This window comes from Ochlerotatus camptorhynchus, unplaced genomic scaffold (assembly GCF_037179485.1).
Source record: "Ochlerotatus camptorhynchus isolate MF236.1 unplaced genomic scaffold, CSIRO-AGI_Acam_v1.1 ptg000277l, whole genome shotgun sequence".
In the NCBI taxonomy this organism is placed as follows: Eukaryota; Metazoa; Arthropoda; class Insecta; order Diptera; family Culicidae; genus Ochlerotatus; species Ochlerotatus camptorhynchus.
This window is the reverse complement of record NW_027040766.1, coordinates 6,039,749-6,062,453: the sequence shown is the minus strand read 5'-3', so window position 1 is coordinate 6,062,453 and position 22,705 is coordinate 6,039,749. Positions and strand designations below refer to the sequence as shown.

The 22,705-nt window shown below is 38.5% G+C and overlaps 1 protein-coding gene across 5 annotated transcripts in view; it reads left to right on the top strand.

The window, feature by feature from the left end:
• The window catches only part of LOC135706301 (protein kinase C-binding protein NELL2-like), a 388,995-nt gene that overhangs the window by 353,522 nt on the left and 12,768 nt on the right, over nucleotides 1–22,705 (top strand). For 2 of the 5 annotated variants that reach the window (XM_065227889.1, XM_065227893.1), the window contains 5 exons: nucleotides 8,246–8,509; nucleotides 8,569–8,734; nucleotides 8,800–9,265; nucleotides 9,327–9,560; nucleotides 18,503–18,552. In XM_065227889.1, the coding sequence (XP_065083961.1) occupies nucleotides 8,246–8,509; nucleotides 8,569–8,734; nucleotides 8,800–9,265; nucleotides 9,327–9,560; nucleotides 18,503–18,552 (1,180 nt within the window). Of the gene's footprint in view, nucleotides 1–7,692; nucleotides 7,807–8,245; nucleotides 8,510–8,568; nucleotides 8,735–8,799; nucleotides 9,266–9,326; nucleotides 9,561–18,502; nucleotides 18,553–22,705 lie in introns of all 5 variants that reach the window. The other 3 variants (XM_065227890.1, XM_065227891.1, XM_065227892.1) reach the window with 3 other exon arrangements.

The window sequence follows — 22,705 nt, the reverse complement described above, 5'->3', positions numbered from 1 at the left end:
CATTCTGGATGGGGTAATAATAAACCAGGAGGTATATCTGGACTGTTTACAACAGAAGCTGTTGCCGTGGGGCCAGTCGGAGTTCACAGGCACAGATATTTGCTTCACCCAAGAATCTGCACCTGCCCACGCAGCAGTCATGTCAACAGAACTTCGATTATTTTTGGTCGGAGGAAATGTGGCCTCCTTCTTCTCCGGATATTAACCCGCTAGATTTCGGGATGTGTAGCATCATAGAAAGGGTGACTAATGCTAAGCCAAGAAGCAATAAGGACGCTCTTATGGTAGCCATACAAAGAGCCTGGGACGATGTTTCTGAAGAAATCGTGCGAGCCATCTGCTCCATTGTTGGTGATCGTTTGACGAAGATTATTCGAACAAAATGCTTCCATTTTGAATAAGCTGATGCTGAATAAATTGCCTGAATGAATTGCCCTGCACCTTATATCAAACAGCCCATCTGATATGTTTCTTTAAAACTAGACAAGATTCCCCATTTGCACTGAAAACTGGCTCTAATGTTGGCCAATGGATCTAAAGATTTGGCCCATCGGTAAAGATCTCCTGTTCTTCAATTTTTCTTAGAACAATTCGTCATATGGACAATACCAATGGATATTTTTGGTTGCTAGTGAAACATTGTCAAAACAATACAAGGGACAGCCCTATGGGGTTGTATGCAATGGTGACGTAGGACTTCGTGGTCTTATATAATAAATCTTATTTGTTAACTGCAGTAGAAGCTTGTGTTTTGTGTAGGAACAGGAATTTGAGCGAAGCTCTCTCTGTTTATACAACTTTAGTATGAAGCGCTTCACATGGATGGCACACAGCAACTCCCGAAGAGCTACTGATTCCGATCAATAGCGGAGTGGCTTCTTCCTCCTTCTATGGATGCTCATGTGGACTGCAGCTCGCTGCTTGCTGGCTGCCTTTCTTTGTGTACTGGAGAACACCACCACTTATCACCTGGTGATTGAATAAACCGTTTGGTGAGACCGGATGGAATTCAACTTTGAAATCTGTGTTAGGGAAATCGCTTTTCGAAGGCAATCGGTGATAATTTTAATTATCATAGCAAAAGTTGTACAATAGTGACATTTTGAAAAATGATAAAGTCTTAATTTTAACAGATTCGTAGAAAAAGTTCCTATCGATTGGCGTATTAAGAATTAAAATCCATCATCTTTAGATCAAAATCAGACCCGCGACCGACTTTGGTTTTTGAAATCGCACCCTTAATGTTGCCTTAAAGTACATGGTATGTTAGATTTAAACACATCTAGATAGAGCTGGAATTAGGGCGTAACAGCTTTTGTAAACAATGACTCCTCTCGATGATTTTTAGGAATTCAAGGCACACCCACGCAAACCAACATAACCGTAGGGTAAAGGAAGACTTACCCTACCTGATGGTGATGTTGATTTGCGTGAGCGAGCCTTGACTTTCAAGACATCATTGAAAGAAGTCATTATTGTTTAAAAAAGCTGTAACGCCATAATTCCAGTTCTATCTTGTTATCCCAAGTAACAATTTTGGTTTATGAGGGTTCTGTAGACCATGATTTAGACTTGTAGCATGCTTTAAAACCACTATAAAACTTGCAATGTTACTTGGGATGGGAACTGACATCCGATTGATGACCTTGACAAATCAGGGGAAACATATCAGAAGGGTATAACTCGAAACGTAAACAATGACTTTGAACGTCGATTTCTCTTGAATGACTACACGCCCACGGAATCTGACTCACCAGCTCATAGAACAAGCATTGTTCTGTCAGATGATTTAGTTAGTTTGAGTGGATGTGTTGCCATTCGTAAGAAACCGACGATCCAAGTCATTGTTTACGTTTCGAGTTAGACCTTTCTGACATGTTTCCCCTGAAATGTCCAAAAACATACTCTTTTACAAAATTACGGTGGTCCTGAAAAGGATCGTTTTGTTGTGATGGTTGGGTAATGCTGAACAATTAGGGTGTTAAACACAGATGAGGCTGGGGAGCTGTATGTTGTTTGGAATGAGGGTGACGCGCTTGGCATTCAGATCAATAGCGGTGCGACTTCTTCCTCCTTCTATGAATGCTCATGTGGGCTGCAGCTCAGGGCTTGAAGGCAGCCTTCCGTTGTGTACTGGAGAACAATGTTCAACGATACGCGCCGAGAGCATTGCCTACTGCAGCTGATGCCGACGACCGGACACCACCACAAACGGTCATTGGAACTGAATCCGATCAGTGGTTGAGGCCAGCCTTGGTAGCTAGCTACTTGAGGGGAGCCTTTCGTTGTGTACTGGAGAACACCACCACTCACCACGCGGTGATTGAATAAACACCGTTTGGTGAGACCTGATGGAATTCAACTTTGAAATCTGTGTTAGGAAAATCGCTTTTCGCAGGCAATCGGTGATAATTTTAATTATCAAAGCAACAGTTGCACATTCGTGAAATTTTCAATAGTAGCATTTTTAGAAAATGATAAAGTCTTAGATTTAACAGATGCGTAGTATAAAAATATATTTGATCGTTTGTAGATAAAATTATTGGAATTGGTCCAGGGGCAGCTGAATTATTACCGTTCAAAATCTTTCATAATTTTGTTACATGTTCCATTTTCGGATTTCACAAAGTGTACCCCCATATAGAAATCACAGAAGTAGTTCTACGTCAAAATGCTTCCTTCGAAATTTATGCAAAGGGACCGATATTAGGGACGTTTACCTTATCTCAAAAAAATAAGGACATGGCGATTTTTTAGACTTAAACTTTTATGTCGGACCGAAACGGATTAAAATTGTGGAATTGTCAAATAAATAGCCAAAGATGAGGAAGTAGAGTTACATGAAATACAACATAGTTCAGAAGTTCTACATGCTCAATGAGAGTTTTCTCTATGTAAATAGTACCGTTTGATATGATCCTGTACCGATCAATAGAAATCCATTGAGCTTCAACGGATCTCATAAGATCATGTTGGGATATAGGGTTACGGTATGTAATGTGGGTCTAGTCCTTTCATTCGGCCTATCACGCAAATAAATAATTAATTAAGGAATATTACACAAAAAATAAGGAAAATATTGATCACTGATGGTTGATAAATGTGTACCACACACAAATCAATTTATATCACAACATTTCAATACATTTTCAGCTCTCGTAAGTAATAAAACTGGTTGAGAATATCACTCTGTTCGGAGTTTTTAGCCGCCATGACTTCTAAGGTTAAGATGGGAAGGTTGCACTGACGATCATCAAATGGCCTGATTATGGCATTTATTGAATGGAATTACCTGATAATACACACTAGACGTAAAACTCACAGTTACTGTTTGAATATTTTATGTTTATTTTAATTGTTTAACAACGTTTTCACAAGTAAATCATGGACCCAACTTTAGGGACACATTTCTTTTCTATGTTCCTAACTTTGGCCCATGAAATTCATTTGACAGCATATAGCAATAAGAGTAACGTCAACAATGTGGTTTGCATTTGGATGATAAGGAACGAACAGGAAGGGAGATTTTTTCTGCCAAATCTGTATAATGAACATCACAATGTTTTGATTTAGATATTCTGCGGTCGAAAGACGATAAGCGAAATTTTTAATTTTTAATTTTTAACTTGAGTGATTTAATGTAGTTTTCGTAAAATTTTCTCTAAGAAATGTTTTGAGGAATGAAGAGTATTAAGTTAACAGTGATAGTGATAAAAAAAAAATACATAAGAAAACGTTACCAAGAGCGTTTTTTTTGAGAATCAAACAGGATAGGACGAAGTTGCATCCATAAATAGACCCAATTTGGGGACAATAGACCGATATTACATACATTTCCCTGGTGAGTTTTTGTCTTAAAAAAAGTAAGTTTTTCAACTTTTTGCGGTTCCTGATAGCAAACGACATGATAAGCATATCTAAGCATACCATTTAGCAGTAGAATATCGTTTGCAGGTAAATTAATTGATGAGTTATGATTAAAAACGTAATCTATGGCTGCATATTAGACCGAGGTTAGGGACGTATACCCTACAATTGTGTAATCAAACTTTCTTTGATTCTCCAAATCATCCTGAGGTTCATAGCTTGTTGTTGTATAACTTCAAAGAGGTATTGATCAAAGGCCCATTCCAACTAAATTTATGAACTCGTCGATCTTTTTGGAGATCCATAATGTCATTCGGGATATATAGTTGTATGTATGTATGTATGTAAGAAGCCACCATCCTAGCTTGGGTCTTGCCCTGCATGCGGCTCCACTTAACAGCAAGATCAAATTTCGTAATCATTCTGAATTCAACATATTGCTGTATGAAGGGCCAAAAAGGATTGGGCGGGCCCGTAAGCAGATACACTTACACGACACTCGCGGGAATAAAAGAATCTCCTTCCAGCAATATGATCCAACAAAACGAACCACGAAATTCGCAATACATGATAAGCTTTCCACGGGATGGTTTGTTTGAGAAGAGCGCGTCAAATTCATTGCAACTGTTGGAGTAAAATGCAACTATCTAAAATGACAGAACATTTCCTCCTAGACTCCGGCTGGCACTCCACTCCATTGTCCAGTTACAACTTCAATGATACTCTGATGCTCCCTCCCGTCCCCGCATTTTATGAGTCTACAATATAATTTTAAATATATAACATGCATTATTTGAAGTTTATTAAATATATAGTGAATTGCAAAGTATAAGAGAAAATAAGCATGAAAATGTTCGAATAACGTAGATTTTAAATTTTTACAATTGTACTTTTTTTTATATTTTGAAAATATCGATACTATTTTTAGCAATGAATCAATAGACCGAAAAATCTAGGTTATTTGGACATGAAACAATACTTTTGCAAGGATACTAATGAATAAATCAACAATGGTTGTATATAGTGAAAAGCCTGTAAGAGTAAAATTATTTTGTTATTACACTGTAATGTAAGGTTATATTAAGGCAATTTGAAATTATCTCCAATGATGCTATGCTGTTTACTTCCAGACGTTTTTATATCCTGTTTGTAAATATTTGAACAATTAATTAATTATTTTGAACAAAATAAATATAATTTCATGTAATGTATTCGTTTTCGCATTATACCAATATCGATACTTTTATGAGTTGGCTTTTAAGACAGGTTCTATGCTACTAAAACAATTTAAAAAATGGGGTTATACAATTTATGTTAAAAGTTGCATGGATGTTCTTCGATTGACGCTCATGTGTTTCGTATATTTTCATCATGCTAAATATAAAATAGATAATAATTTCTTATTATTAACTGCAAATTAGATACGAAAAAAAACATTGTCAATTTTGATTATGAAATCTAGAAACGCAAAAAGATAGTGAAATAATGCCAAACAACATATGATGTATCTGCCTACATTTATTGAATTAAGTGTGCCTTGCGGTGAAATCCTCAAAATTCAAATGGTATTTGCCAGTTACTAAGCTCGGTGGTGCATCATCCAAGATGCTTTGCTCGTTGTACTTCATTGAAATGTAGAACTATAAGCAGCTTCAAATTATATGACCTTTTATCTGAGCTAATCGTAAAGACGGAAGTACCTTTTAATATACTAGTAATCTATATCATCTGTTGAACTGGGAACACGGCATATGCATCTCTGACTTTACAGCGCAGTTTGCATTCACGCTTATTCTATTCCATTGGAGTACTCTCACACACGCATAAAAGTCATACTTGAAAGCTTCATTGAGCGGTGCGCCTCTCCCGGTTGGGCCATCCAACACATATACACTTAAGAATAAACACCATTCGGAGATCAAATCTCCCCTCAATAGACCAGTCCACATTTAACGATTATCTTCATCTACCGTCTCTTTCGCAAATAACTCGGATACAAAAATGTTCCCTGTCGTATTTGTTTTATGAATTGCTAGATTGTTGTTTCTTCTATGGAACTGTGTGTCGAAAATCTCCGGAAATATCTTAACATGGCCATGGCGATTCAAAGAGAAAGTCGATGAAGAGAACCGATCAATGCAGACAGGATCCATTGAAAAGTGCCGCGCGAAATCAATCTGCGGAGAATACTCTCTCACACATACAGTACTTATTTCGTTACTGATTTCGAAACGCTGTACGGGAACATCCATAAATCACGTAGCATTTTATGGGGAACGGTTTTTTTTAGTTTCAGAAGTTGTGACCGGTCACGTATTAGGCATAGCAAAATACGCTACGAGGAGGGAGGGTGTCTAAAGTTGGTAATAACTATGCTACGTCATTTATGGCTGGTCCCTAAAAAGCTGGTGTTTCGACATCCTCGTTGCTGAAATACCTGCTCTGAAAATGCTGTATATTGAAATAAAAACAGTGACGATGATGCTTGTTGTAGTGCCACTTCTTGCTGGACATGGATTAGTTTGCTAAATTCAAATTCATTAATCATTTTTATAAATAAAGCTTCATATTTTAACATAATTATGCCGATCAAACAAAAACAATTTACTTATCTTTTAATCCGCACATTAAATCTGGCAACATCTATGTAAAAGCGGGAATACTCCTTCGGTTTGCGCTACCTCAATCTTCTCTCTAGACGTTGAGAATTTTCAGCTATGCAGTGTGAGTGTCTCGTTCCACGTACGTGTGCGACATCTTTCATAATGCTTTTATCGTTTACATTTCATGTTGCACACCGATTACTCTTCTTCTCACCAATACAACCTAGCTCCACGATATGCGCTTTTATTCGTCAATGAAAACACAATTTCAATAATTTTCACAACTTTCTTCATGAAAATGATTTGAAAGCACAATCCACAACTTAATTTTATGAACAGCTCTCCATCCTGTCCATGCACTTAGTCAGATCAAACAAAATTAACACTGTGCTGCTCTTTTTTCATGTTCATTCACTCTACTCTAGCATAAACCATTATTAATAATTCTAATATTTCACTCGATAATTTGATTAACAATGAAAAACAGACTTGATAAATAATTTCGGCACACAATTGAAAGCAGAACCGATAGAAAATCTTGAAGACACAAAACAAAACAAAATCCAGACTCTTTGACTCAAGACAATCGTTCCCGACGAACGACGCGAGTGAACTGTCATTCGGGATATATAGTTGTATAGACAAAGTATTTCGGGTTCTCCAAATTATCCTGAAGTTAAGCTCTTGATGTTCAACATGCACACAAAGTCGTGTACGCTATCCTGATTTATTAAATGAATCCCAGGAAATTCGTGGAATATCATTTCATTACATCATGTGTGACTTACGACGTATTATCAAAATATAATAGGCTTCTTAAAGTGCTTGGAGTTCTACAGACTCAACAGAGTCTTCCACAGCCAACTTGCCATCACTCAACCCAGGAGACTTCATTCTCTTAGTATGCACAAGTTTCTCAAATATACGTCCCCAACTCAATAATCCCGTCAATGTCGAGTTAAGGAGCGTGTTCAGGACTAGCACCTCGAACGATATTTTTACCTATGACGTTTACCAAGATCCTTTCCTCATTTAATATGCTCATCGTAAATATAACAAGTGATAGGTACTGCCGCTGCTGCTCCTCGATAAACAATTATACTGCTCCACTCTCTCCTCCTGACGCCCCTTAAAATATATTTAAATAAGTAAACACACAAGCCACAGCTCTAAAAAGCATCTAATAAATTAAGAAAATTCAATAAATAATTCAATAATTTAGATACTCCACATAGGCGTAAAAAAGTACGACGACGAGGTACGAACGGCAGACGTCAACACCACAAAAATAAACACTCACAGAAAAAGAAAAACGAAGTGGTTCAGTCGAAAGAAGGTGAAGATATATGAATGCGTTTTATGATACTTGCTCATTTTCATAAACAAAAAAAAAACGTGTCCACCCTAACCCCCCATCGGAACCGTTTTCCCCCATAAACCCGAAAAAAAATGTTCATATTTTATTTTAATATGTGAGATTTCTCGTTGTCAACACGATGTGATACTAACCCGAAACATCAGCTCCAATTAAGTTTGGCGCGACCGACCCGAGAAACATGCCGCGTCTCGTCTCGTCGATTGCTCCCACGGAACATGGGCAGCTGGAAGAGATTAGCAATTTTGTGTCAGCGAAGAAAGTTGCCCATGATCCTTCCAGCGAGCGAGCAAGCGAGCGAGTGCGCGGGTGTCATCAATTCGGCGGTGGCGCCAAATGACAAATCGGGCGAAGAATCGCTAACATATATTTCTTTTTCCCACCACACGCCGTCCGGCAGACATCGACGAATGCGCTCAGCAAGGTGGTTCTGATGGTAATCACTGCCATTTGAACACGCGCTGCGTCAACACGTTCGGTTCGTACGTGTGCGAGTGTCTGCCCGGCTACCGGCAGCTGGACAAGTTCAACTGCGTCGAGGTGGACGAGTGCAAGTCGCCGGACATGCACAGTTGCCACCAGCATGCGGACTGCACCAATACGGCCGGCTCGTATCACTGCCGTTGCAAGGCTGGCTACGAGGGCGACGGGTATGACTGTAAACGTGAGTATATCGGGATCTCCGTTACAAACGGTAACTGAACAATTCATCCATCCATCTAGCGGTGTGCAATCAAACTTGTCTGAATGGGGGCGAATGCCGGGCGCCCGGAGTGTGTACGTGCCGTGCCGGCTACATGGGCGAATCTTGCGAGAAGGATCTGGATGAATGTGCGACCGGTGTGCACCGGTGTAAGGAGACAACGAACTGTGTTAACATGCCAGGATGGTAAGGTCGATTGATCTGAGGCCCCAAGATTAGGTCACTAACCGCGGAATGCTCCTCCATTGCAGGTACTTTTGCAAATGCAAGCCTGGATTTGAAACCAAAGGAAAAGATTGTGTAGATATAGATGAGTGCTATCTGAACACGCACAGCTGTCATCCGACGGCCCGGTGCGTGAACACGCAGGGACATTTCGAGTGTGTGTGTCCGTCGGCTGAGGAACGTGCCAGCGGGATGGTGCTATCCAGCGCCAGCGAGTGTAGGTTAAGTTGTATGTTCGAGGACAGTGAAATTCCGAACGGTGGCCAAATTTCGCCCCGGAATCAACCGTGCAAGGTTTGCACCTGCTCCAATGGGGTAATCAGCTGCTTGGAACCACCGTGCAACTGTTCGTCCTGGCGGAGGGGCAGCGGGCGAGACCTGTGCTGTCCGCAGTGTGATCCCAAAGAGTCCTGCCAGCACCAGGAGCTGAAGCATGTGACATTCCGCAGCGGAGAGCAGTGGATTTACCAGTGTCAGACGTGCGAGTGTCTGGTAAGTAAACGCTAATCCACCCAATCGGAACTCGTCCACTTCACAATCTTACCCTTTACAGTACGGTGAATTCGACTGCTGGAAGCTCGAGTGTCCACCGCTGACTTGTGATAATCCACTCCCACTGGGACCGGGCGATTGCTGCCCGCGATGTCCGGACGACATGTGCGGCCTCGACAACGCCACCACCAACGGGATCACCGGAGGCTCCGGGAGCACCTGCCTGTACGGGCAGCACATCTACGCCTCTGGGCAGTCGTTCTCGTCCAGAGAGTGTGCCACCTGTTCCTGTAAGGTGAGTTGATTGTTTGTTGCTTCATCGAACAAACGCCCATATCCTAGCCATAAGAAAACCTCTCTTCTCGGGAAAGCCAACATTCAGTAATCAAACTTCCTAGAACAGAAAAGCGTTTTGAGTTCTTTCGTTCGTTTCTTACGTTCCGTTCCATAAACTGAAGTCAATGTTGTTGATTAGGATTGATTTGCTCTATCGGTTTCCTGTTCATCGTTATCGTCATTGAACTCATCAAAAACTGATCAACTAATCGGCTAAAAAAAACAACTAATCAACCAATAATGGCATGTTTTTTTTTCGCTGTGCTTCTAATTTTGAGCTTCCGATTAATTTCCAGCCCCAAAAATATTAATTACTGCTATTGAATCGAACCCAACCGAATAAACGATAATCAATCGGATGTGTATCGCTAACGCCCTTTCGCTAACAATTTCCTGTTGCTGATGTTTAGCCATGTGTTCTGTCTCCACACTTATGTTTTGTCAAGTCGCAGCCATACAAATTTCCGTTTCTATTTCCGTCGCTCATGTTTTTTTTTCCAACGAACGGAAAGCTATCGCTAGTGATTATTGTTTCCAGTATCTAATATTCTATCGAGCTTAGCGTTAAAAGTGCAGGAGATTTTTGCAAATACCTACACATTTACTACATCAGCAGCATCAATGATAAACAACATTCACAACGCACACGCCTTCGTATTGGAAAGTTACGAAGATCAACTGACAGAATTGTAATCAAACATCCCCTTCAAAGGATTATCGAAAGGAATGGCTAATTCTATCACTGCTATTTCACATCACCACCAGCGCGAAAGTTGCATGCACCGAACGGTTTAAGGCGCTTTTCATAAAACATGTGATACTTTAAAGACGCGGATCACAGCAGCCATTGCTCATACTATGGACGAGTGCACCGATGGATTTGAGTTCACTCGCTCGACAAAAAGTGACACAATCTGCGGGCAATGTTTACTAATCATGAACAATAAATGTTCATTATTCATTATTCATGAACATTTAGTGTTCATTATTAGTAAACATTGCCCGCAGCTTGTGTGACTGTTTCCTCGAGTGAGTGAACTCAAATCCATCAGTGCACTCGTCCATGCACATGAATCCGACTCCAATTTGAGTGCAGTTTACTCAAATTCGCAAAAACGCAGGTTTGCGTTCGATTTTCCTCAAATATCTGCGTGATTATGAGGGAAATCTAGCAAAATTTTACTCGTTCTACGAGTATATTCATAGACCAATTAAAATGTTCCTCGATTTTAATCATATAGGGGTAATGGGTGTAATGTGGGCCTAAATGTCCCTAATTTGGGCCCATACATAAATTCAGTAATCGACTAAATTTTCAATAGCGACCAAAAATATCCATTAGTACCGTCCCAATGACACGTTCATCTAGATAAAATTGATAAATAGCAGATTTTTTGCGTTGGGCCCAATCTTCCCCTACGCGCCAACTTATGATGAAAATCGAGGAAAACTTATTCAGCTTTGCGTTTTTGCGAACTCGATAAAACGGAACTCAAAAAATGAGTCAGATTCAACGGCCGTGCACACCGCTTTGCATTTTCTCGGGCACACAACTGACCAGTTCTGAGATTTGTCATTGTCATTTTAAGGCTTCACGCGATATTGATAAATTTAGCTTTGACATCGTCACTAGAATCGTCAAAATATCATTCATTTTTACGTCAATGACAAAGAATCATCTGGTAACAAAAAGGTAATTTCGTGCATTCTGTGTCACATTACTGTTATTCAGGCAGTCACGGACGTAGATACTTGTTCACTTTCATATGCACTCGCATTGCCACCTCGATTTCAGACACTATTGCGATTTCAGGCATTAAATCATTGCCTTTGAAGCAGTTTTGTTATCCAACTTTCCATGCTCGGTTATGGCGACCTGTTTGTATGAATAAATGTATCCTTCATTGTGCTTTTTGACACTAAGGCTGTGTTCCATTTGGTGAATTTTCACTTAAATTTGACAGATGGAAAATTTTCAAATAAACCTGCTATTGTACCAGACTTATTTCTGACAGACCAGGAATCAATTTTGACAAACACCTTCTCGAAAATAGGAAGATCAACAACAGAGGGATTTTCAAACATCATAATTTATTTTCGAAGTGTCAAATTTAAGTGAAAATTCACCAAATGGAACACAGCCTAACTGGAGGGCGTATGTTGTTCCATTTTCTTCTGTTCCTGGGAAAGTGGAAAGGGAGGGGTAAACATTCGAACATCCAGATAGTGTCAAAAAGCACAGTGAAGGATACATTTCGACCATGAGCATGCATAAGGGCGAATACGCGATGATCGATTCTCTTCATCGATTTTCTCTTTGCATTGCTACAGCTAAGCGAAACAATTTTCTAGAATTTGTTCAATGCAGAGTAGTAACAAGATGTATTGGCTATCAAAAGCAACAGCAAACGCACCGAGAAACATTAAATCTAGCGAGTTATTAACAAAAGAGAAAATCGACGAAGAGAATCGATCATCGCGTATAGGCCCTTATGCATGCTCACAGTCGATTTATTAATACAAACAGGCCACCATTACCGAGGATGGAAAGCTGGATCGTATGTTTTCCGATAGCAGATAATTCTCACCTGGAAAATTCGAAGTGGCATCAGAGCCCGGGTTTCTAGATCTATCACCTCAATGGCTCCATGGAATTGTTTTACATAATTAATTTAATCTCGTTACAAATTTAACTTATTACTAAAATTGCACATGTTGTTCACTTCCCTTAAAGATGAGCGCCCAAATCTGTTTTGTCAATATCGCCATGTATTGACGATATTTTGCAGATCTACTGTACAAAGTTGAAAATGCTTATTGTTTGATGCAGACAAGCAAGCTACGAGTTAAATTTAGCCCAACAATTGAAATAGGCGGAACAACCAAACGTAAACAATGGCTTTAAACGGAAATTTCTCGACGTTCAAAATACACCCACGTAAATTAACAAAGCCATTCGATAAAGGAAGTGTCCGCTTTCAGATGCTGATGTTAGATTGCGTGAATGTGTTTTGATTCTCGAGAAATTTGCATTTAAAGCCATTGTTTACGTTTGGTTGTTCCGCCTATTTCAATTGTTGGTCTAGAAATTATCAATTCTGCACTGCAACTGGACGGTGAGATGTTGTGCCTTTGAAAACGCAAAGAGGTGGAGCAGATGAGGCTTCACTGAACATTGACCCCAAAATTGACAGCCGTTTGAAGCAAAAACCTGATTGATTACAGTTATCGGTTCCGGATGGTATTTGTTTCCTCAGTCGACAAAAATCTAGTAACCCATGATATCGCTCTTTTCGGTGGAGCAACATGGTCGCTCATAACGAGGCTAAATTGGATAAAGAGTCGACTTGTAATCCATTTAACAGGTTGTCTGGTGGATTTGAATGAATTTTCTTAACGCTGTGACAGATGGCAACCGCTTCCCGAGCAGGATAATATAACCTATGAATACCTAATTCTGTTCCTGAAACTAAAATTTAGTTCAAAGTGTTTTATGTTACTTTATACGCGAAGTTAGCGATTTTCAGAGTTGGTTGGAAATGCTAACATGAAGCTTTAGTGTGATAATTTATTAGCTAGAGAATGATCTTTTTAGAAGAGAGTAGGTGGATAGTTCCGTTAGAGTACGGCAGTATGAAAATTGAATAGAAGTTGAAAATGAGCGAAGGGCCATTAATGCGACAGTTTTTTTTTGAAGATAGACGCACATCTTTTGCCTAACCCGTACGATGTACGCGGAGACTTGAAGTATGTAGTGATGAAAACGTCGCTAGAACTATTCCACAGCCGCAGTCAGTTTATGAGCAAAAGAGGGACGCACATTTTTTGCCTGTAGACTTGGAGACATACTTCAAGTCTCCGCGTACATCGTACGGTTTAGGCAAAAGATGTGCGTCTATCTTTAAAAAACTGTCGCATTAATGGCCCTTCGCTCATTTTCAACTTCTATTCAATTTTCATACTGCCGTACTCTAACGGAACTATCCACCTACTCTCTTCTAAAAAGATCATTCTCTAGCTAATAAATTATCACACTAAAGCTTCATGTTAGCATTTCCAACCAACTCTAAAATTTAGTGTTGATCCTGACTTTCAAAATAATAAAAATTGATATTTGGATACCAAAAGAATGCCTGTGTGGTATCGTTTTGGTATTGCATTTACATACTTAATTTGGTATTGGAATGATATTGTCGGAACATTCTGTTGATATTATTCTTTGTTATTTTACCTCTTATGAAAGGCAAATCCAATTTAAGAGATCGAGATATCCGGAGAACTTTGAGATTTGGGCGTGATTGCTTTTGTAAACAAACACGTCAATCGCCGATTTCTCACGAATAAAAGATCAATCTTGCAAACAGACTATACCAAATGATAGAGGAACTATTTCTCTATCTGTTTGTGTTATTAGTTTTTAAATTTAGCTTTAACTCGCGAGAAATCGGCAAATGACGTGTTTGTTTACAAAAGCAATTACGCCCTAATCTCGAAGTTCTCCGGATATTCGTTCCTGCTCGGGTTGTTACAATTGTGACGTGTCGTCTTTTCTGATTTCAGCCTTCAGTGGGCTTTTTTTCATTTAGCAGCAATCGTAAACTTCCAAGCGTCTCCGATTGTAAACAGTGGGATAGCTGTTAGAATGAGCCTTTTTTGTATCATGGATTTCTGAATAATAAACAAGTGGAAACAAATGCCAACCTAATACAATAACACTTATTCTACAACATAAATCCGCTCATTACCTGAATTCTACTGTATAAAATTTGGAACACACTAACTTTGAACTACCAAATATGTACGAGCTTTTATCATTCAGTTAAACAACTAGGGTAAGTGAGTCAGTTTTGTCACTAGTGCTTGACCCAACATGTGACAAAATCTATGTTCTAACCCTGCATGAAAATACATTTGGTGAAAATTGATATTTTTTCTTAACTAAGATAGGGCCAATTAGGGAATTCAATGTTGTTGAAAATGGCGTTGCGTTTAGAGCAAGTCGTAGCTTACTAAGACTGTGTTCCAATTGGCGAGTTAAATTTAACTCGTGGATAAAAGTGACAGATGGAAAGTTATCGAATAACCCTGCTATCCGAGCGTGGTTTTTTGACGTAGACTACGTTTTACAGGAAGGTACTGGGGGTAAATCGAAAATCTAAAATTGCGACCGTCACGAAAATATGTAAGATTTTGAACGCCTATAACTTTGTCATTTATCGACGAAATTAAAATCCAAATACACCAATCGATAGGAAATAACTCTCACAGTCTGCTACAATTAATGCTTTTCTAATTTTCTCTAAAAAAAATCGTTGAAAAATGTACACCTAAAAAGTGATAATTTTATCACTGTTTCCATGAAATAAACGTGCTCCGCAAAGCAAGCCGTCGATAATCGAGTACCATTTGGTTGCGCATCGTTTTGCTGGAACCTGTAAAACTATATGAGAGCTCTGCTGTCGTTCCTCCGCTCATTAAAGCTTCGGGCGGCGTGGCAAGCAGAACCAAGAGCAAATCAGGAAAAGGTGGATTTTTTCCCTCTGGCTCTGCTGAACAACAGCGCAGTCAGGCTAGAGAAATTTTCGCATCGGACGGACGCTGTGGTAAAATGGCAGCAGTCAGCGTGATCACTTTGATGACAACCAACGATGGGGTGGAGAGGATGTGGAATTTGTGGAGATCGAAAAATTTAAGGACCACACATATTTTACAAAAAGAGTAATTAAGACTGTTTTCGGTCACGTTCAAATAATATGAAACGCGACAAATATTATTTTTACATTTCCTCCTTATAATGAAAACCTAAAATGAATTGATTTTAAGTTTTTCACCCGTCAAAAGAGCCAAAAATTTCAAATTGAGAGAAAATTTGCATGTCATGTATGCTGTACCTCTCACAGCTTCCAAATAGTGTAAACATGTCTGTTACCTCTTTATATGCAATTAGATCTACATCTGAAGTTCATCCTTTATTACATATTCTGCACAAAAGTACTTTCTGTCACGCCCCATTGATAAAAAAAAACGGTGGGAAATCCTGTCAGGGGCGGAGCTTAGAAAGTAGTTTCTGTGCAGAATATATAAAAAATAGGGACTTCGGCTGTTGTATACAAATGAGAGATGCATTGATGTAAGAGCTGTCAAATTCCTATGAATTTAAACGGTAGTGTTCGTGAGATTCTGCTTGGCGAACTGAATTTTGATGATTTTGGGCTGTCTCTGCGTTGAAACGGGATCCAAAAGGACGGTTAAAATTCATTCTCATGTTTAAGCAGAGTTTAACATTATTGTTTGTTGCAAAATTCATGCACCAAGTGGATTAACAAAAATTAAACCTCTGAAAATGGGTTGGACGTCTTTGCGTAAATGCAAGAATGGCAAAAGGTTAAGAGATATATTTTTGAATATTTTAGTTCTAGTTCCCCATTATGTGCTTAAGAGGCGGATAAATTCGGACGTTAAGCTATCCAATGAACATATAAAATTATGATCCTGCTTGGATGTACGAATTTTTGATTGCCTGACGTAGCAAATTATGATTAAATATTGAACATGGACCAAACTTTCTAATTTTGTGAAAGCACAACTCTGAATATGAAATTTTCGATTATGCTGATGGAAAGAAAGTGAGGGGGCAATCCCAAGTAACCAACAAGCCTGCTTACACACTTAGAAATAACTAATTTTACATGTGACGGAATCCATCTTTGACATAAAAGCTAAGACGTAAACAAACATGTAATGTAATATTAAGTGCTCCGAGACTGAAAAGTTCGTTGCTCGATGAAAAGTACGTTTGATTAAGCTATATTTCGCGTCTGTTATGACTTAAATTTATGTCAAAATTGACGCTCGTATATGTAACTCTCAGAGCACCTAAATTTAATTAATTTTAATTTTTCTAAGTGTGTAGTAATAATCCGACTAATAATGCGCCAAAGCCCTGTATTAGTCGTATGTTCACTTTATATAACAAAATCAATCCAAATTAGCGGGCTCATTGGTTACCTCCCAAGTAACAATTAGGGTTTTATGAGGGTACTGTAGACCATGATTTAGACTTGTAGAGTACTTTTAAACCTCAATAAAACCTAAAATGTTACTTGGGGTATCCCACTGCGATCAAGCGTTTGGTTAATCGTGTTATCCATAACAAATGTTCAACGGAGATGAGATGGGCATTAAAGTGTGCACGGGGAATATACCGGAGGATTAAAGACAAGTGTTTCATATGCGAAAATATCCCTAACGGAAATTTCAGAAACAGTCAGAAAAATAACTAATTAGTGTGAGGAAATTGACATGTCAAGGAGAGGAAATAAGTAACTTCTACTGTACCACCAATTTTTCTGACAGATTTGAAGTTAAATTTTGACAACCGTGGCTGAGTTCTGTTTGAAAACCGATCGATCGATAACACCGGGATTTTCGAACATCGAAAATAACTTTCAAAATGTCACTCGTGGTTAAAGAGTTAAATTTAACTGGACAGTTGGGACACAGCCTAAGTCGACTGCCAAAAGGTAGTTGAATGCAAGCTTGTTGGAACTCAAGCTCCACTCAGAAATTTTTTTTCGGAATTATGAAATCATTAGATGTTATCAGGGTGGCAAGTGAACCAGGCAAACCCGGTAAACCGGGGGAAAATTGGGATTTTATTTTCACCAGGAAAAATTGGAAAAAATCGAGAATTTGATTGATGTACCAGGAAAATAATCTTGTTTCTATGATATAAATAACTTCTGAATTCACCATAGGTGAAGTGGTGTTGCGTTGCGTTGCGTTTGTAACGGAGTAATTCGTAGATTGCATACCGGTAACTGTCATGTATTAACGTTCTTATTCTGATTGCTTAAGGAAAACTATTTGGGAGTGAATAGCTTTCCAATCAGAGTTCAGAACAGACATTAACAGACATGATATTAACGATTGCCGGCCACGCCCATCTTCTCCGTTGCGGCAAAAAGAAGGATACTGTTGGTGTAACATCTACTTAGGCTGTGAACCATTTGCCGAGTTAAATTTAACTCGTGGTTAAAAGTGACATTTCGAAAGTTATTTTCTATGTTCGAAAATCCCTGTGCTGTCGTTCGACCGGTTTTCGAGCCACGGTTGTCAAAATTTATCTTCTTGTCTGTCAGAAATAACCATGCTCGGATAGCAGGGTTAATCGATAACTTTCCATCTGTCAAATTTTAACCAAAAGTTAAAAACAAATTCTTCAAATGGTTCAGAGCCTTAGATAGGTTATCACATTTCTCAATTCAAACAAAACTATTTCCTAGAGATTCAATAATGCCGATGCAGCTTGATGCGTCAAATTACCTGTTTTGATTCCTTTTTATGTCCTGGTCAATTCCACTGGGGTGTACAGAACAAGTCTGGACATGATAAATGTGGCTGCAGAGTTCTAATGTTCTTTCCAATCGATAGTAATTGATTGCTGATGCAATTTTCTGATTCGCAAAACCGGTCTTGGTACTATTCAAGTTCTGGCCACTTCCCCGGGGGCATCTGGAACATCTCCGAATGTGGCTTAATGGGGTTCTAAAGATTAAATATTACTACAAATTGATTAGTCATTGAAAACTGATGTAGTTTGGCTCATTATTAGTTTGTTTATTATTGAAGCTTACATTCCTGTTCCAAATACAAATGTCTGAATTGCGTGAGCCATCAAGGTCTATGACCAATACTAAAATGACATATAATAGGTAATGAGCGGATTCATCAAGACACCCAAAACATATCACAAATCACTACAAACGAGGCCAACAATTCCCAAACAAACATGTTTCTATTTAACCATTACTTACTATTAATAAATTTCATCTTCATAAAAAAAACAACCGAAAAATATTAACCTATAACACTGTAACCTGCGAACAAATTACATTCCAGGTCCCCTACTGTGCCCAACTGGTGAGCAATTCCGCGTGTTGTGTGCATCGGTAAAAAATCACTCTTTAACTACACTAACATTCGTTTTTGAACTTATGGTTTGGTATATCTTCGTTTAGTTTTTATTATCATTTGAACGAATTTTCCGTTCCCGCCAAATGTGTATTTTTTGGTTCTTAAAATGCTTCTTTCGTTTCTGAAATTATGTACTGCACCTTCTGCTAGATGCATCCGATTCCGATGGATGAAGTTGCCCACGTAAGTGTGCGACTTCCCCGGATTTGCTATTTGGATGGAAGGTCCTTTTCGGTTGATTCATTTTTCGTTCCATTCCTCTTCTATCACAGAAACACACTTTTCTATTTCTTCACCTCACTTTTTTTATTCATAAATGAGCAATGTTTGTGTATTTCTAGCAATTCCACAATCACCTTTTTCCACAACTAGAAAATTGTAAATACAACTGTTTTGTATTTATCACAGAGCACGCTCTCGTTTGAATTCATTTACTTTTTTTGGGAGCGTGTGTAAATTTCCAATTTGGATTCGAAAAAATCAACAAATGATCACATCTGACTCCATTTTCTCTCACATTTCACCGACTCATAACTGAAAACCCCTTCTCGCAGCAAGGAGTCTAAATTGCACCTTCATAGATTATCTGCTATATATAGAAACTACCTTTCTTCCTCTATCCACACTGGTTTTAAACTTTTAGTTTCGTTAACTTTACGACTTAGTTCTGAACCAATCTTCTGTTTCCTGAGTTCCGTTACTTGTTTCGTTTACCCGTTACAATTATTTTACTTCAAACAAATACATCAGCCACCCCTTTCTCGCAAACAATCAATTTTCAAATAATCAATCAATGTAGCAAAGTCGTTTTCTTGCAACAACAAAAAAAAATCACTCAGCACCAGCACCAAAATGAGCACCAGTTTCGCTCGCGGAACTCCCGGAGCGAGACGCCAGTTCCGTTTCTTTGAGCTTGCCTAGTTTTATTCCTTTTCACTTTTATTAGCATGTCCAACGAAATCTCTTGCTGAAATGTGTTTCTCCCCCCAAGCACTTGCCTCCCATTCAATTGTTGAATCGTTTCGAATTTACGTTCCATTTCTAAGTTGAGTGTGGTCTTGTCCTACAAGTTTCTACTCCCCAACAATCAGTGATCAGTTTCATCTAGCATCATTCAACAGCAACCAGAAACATTAAAACCCGATTGGTGGAATAAAGCTTACTTCCTGTTTCCCCCGAAGATCCATTTCCCCCCTCAATTGTTACACATCCATTACACAACATTTCTCATCACAGTCAAAATCGAAGAAAAATCAATTCTCCTTCCAAAAACAAAAATTTGATTTGTTTCGTTCTAAAATCAATTTTCGGTTTTCTCTAGTACGTGTTTGTGTGTTTCCAACGAATTCGGTTACTACTTTGCGTTTGTATTTGTAGCATATTACTAAAACTTCAGTTGAATTTATTCGCATGCTTGTAAATATATAGGATAGACGACTAGTAGCACCGATTATTAGTGACTTAACAACTAGCATAAAACTAATTTAAATTAACACCAATCGATCCCAATTCAACTTCAAGAGCATAGATATCGTTGTGCAAAAAAATCGGATCCAAAATTCATGAATTAGATACTTAGAAACGTTCACCGTTCAAATGCACATCCATGGTTAAACACACACTTGCTTAAGGATACACACACTTTTCACATCACATCTACGTGAGTGATTGGGTGACTATGATACACGAATAATTGTAACTATTCCACAACGATCTTAACAATTTAAATTTGTTTTATGTAGATAGGCAGAGGCGAAGAAGATGGACGATGCTTGCTGATGATGCTAGGAAATTTCTAAAAATTCACGGGTAAGTTTGAGGTGTTTCCATGTATGTTTGGTTTAGAAGTTCAGAAAACAAACTTTTTCAATCCTGATCAAGGAATCAAAAATATCTCCAAATTACAAAATGACAAGCGATCAACGAACCGAATAATAACGCTATGTCAGAAGTTCAAAGCAATAATGATATAATCTTCTTCGTTCTTTTTCATGACAAGCAGTCCGTGCGACACAACTCACTCGGGGCGGTAGAAGGAAACGAGCAAATTGTTGGCAAACTGCTTCACGAAGTAGAGCCGAAGATGATACACGTGGGTTAATGGGATTTTTTTTTGTTATGTCTTTTCTCGATTCATATCAAGCTATGTCCTCATCCGTGTATATTGCAACAAAGCAGGCAAGCATTATATCATTATCCTTTTACCACTCGGATCGAGCTATGTTATAGAGCGAGTTTGTCATGGTAGTCGTAGCAACCGTTTTGTCTGTATCGTTGGTTGCTTTATATGTTTGGATTCGCTGATCCTGATGAATGTGGGCGTCTTAGTGGAATACCTGTATAATGAGAGAGAGAAGGACTAGTATTTTCCATTTAATTCCACTACTTTATTTGCATCTGAGTCGAGAAGTCGAGTATTAGTACAAGACACTGAAGAAGTCTGTACATTGTAGATGAAATACGCGTATCTGTCAAGGATAAGCAAATAAAGTAGTGGAATTAAATGGAAAATACTAATCCTTCTCTCTCTCATTAAACTTTTTCAATATTTGATACACAGATCAAAATATTTTATTATTTTCTACTACCAACTGGAGCAGGTTTTCAAGTTTAAAATTACACGTTTAACAATCTAAAGTTCGATTAATTAACGCTGAAATTTAAAATTTAATGTAAATTTATATCGTTCGTTGAAAATTTAATCAATTTCAATTTATCTTTTGACTACTATGTAAAAATACACATGCATGTAAAATTCAATGCAAATGAATGTATTATTAAATACTTTCATGTAAAAATACATCAATGTGGCACATGTAAATTTACAAAAAAATTGCTGTGTAATTTACAAGTTACAGGAAGCATATTGTTCGATGAAAGAAAAAAAAACTTAACATCATCGGCATTGGGTTATATAGAAATGACCTGATTTTGACAGCCCCTCTACGCATCAGACTTTTAGCTTGTAATAATTTCACATAACCGTAATTTCAAATCTTTGTCATTCATCTTCAACATGAAGATTTACAGCCATTACTATATTCTATACGCACGACTTATTTATGAGCATAGTATAACGAGGTACTACGAAGGGTTCTTATGGCAACCCGGTAGTAAAATTTAGTTGTTTAGCTTGTTGTCGAATCTTCGTTTAATCATTTTAGAAACCTGACAAAATATATGCACGGTAAATTTTATTTAGTAATCTGCATTTAAAAGTTAAAGCAAATTATAAAAAAAAAAATAACACAAAATGTCAAGGGGTATTCAATTCTGCACACCTTGAACCATGCCGAGTGATTGAGCTGTTCCAAGGGCTGTGCCGAACAAGGTTTCAATCCAAGTGTGCCTATCAATGTGTCACTATTCCATGAGTTTGGCAACCCCATGAGTTATGACTCTTTTGCGTTTACATTCTTAATTTCTCCGATGGATCAAGGCAAGCATTCAGCTTCTCTTCATTCTCATAAGAGCGTTTGCAGATCGGGAGGTGGGAGAGGAAGTGGATGCCATCAAATATGTACGGAGTTCAACCCGTCCACCAGATTCCGGCTCGATACTATGAACAAGGCCTTACATGATGAGCTTTGAGTGGGTTGGTTTATTTCCTTTAAATTCCGTTATAATTTCTTATCTTTTGACAGATACGCGTATTTCGTCTACTACTTGCAGACTTCATCAGTGCCAAGTAGTCAACACCACTTGGCACTTGGCACTGATGAAGTACTTGAGTACTTGGCACTGATGAAGTCTGCAAGTAGTAGACGAAATCCGCGTATCTGTCAAAAGATAAGAAATTAAAACGGAATTTAAAGGAAATAAACCAACCCACTTAAAGCTCTTCATAAAGGTATTCCGTTAAGAGGTTCAACAAATTTAAAGGAAGGCCTTACAGTTGATACGAGCTAGTTCAAAAGAAGGATGATGACTGAGATGCATCTGCAAAATTACCGGATTTGATGACAGGAAGGGGTGTGCTTGATGTGGATATCCCATAGAATCCCATATCAATTGAGACCAATGACTGGCAAGGATATACTAGGGAAAACGCATGGGAAAATGTTAAAAGTTTCCATCCCGGATGATCCTTGGCACGACCGGTATACGAATCTGGCCGGCATCTATGAT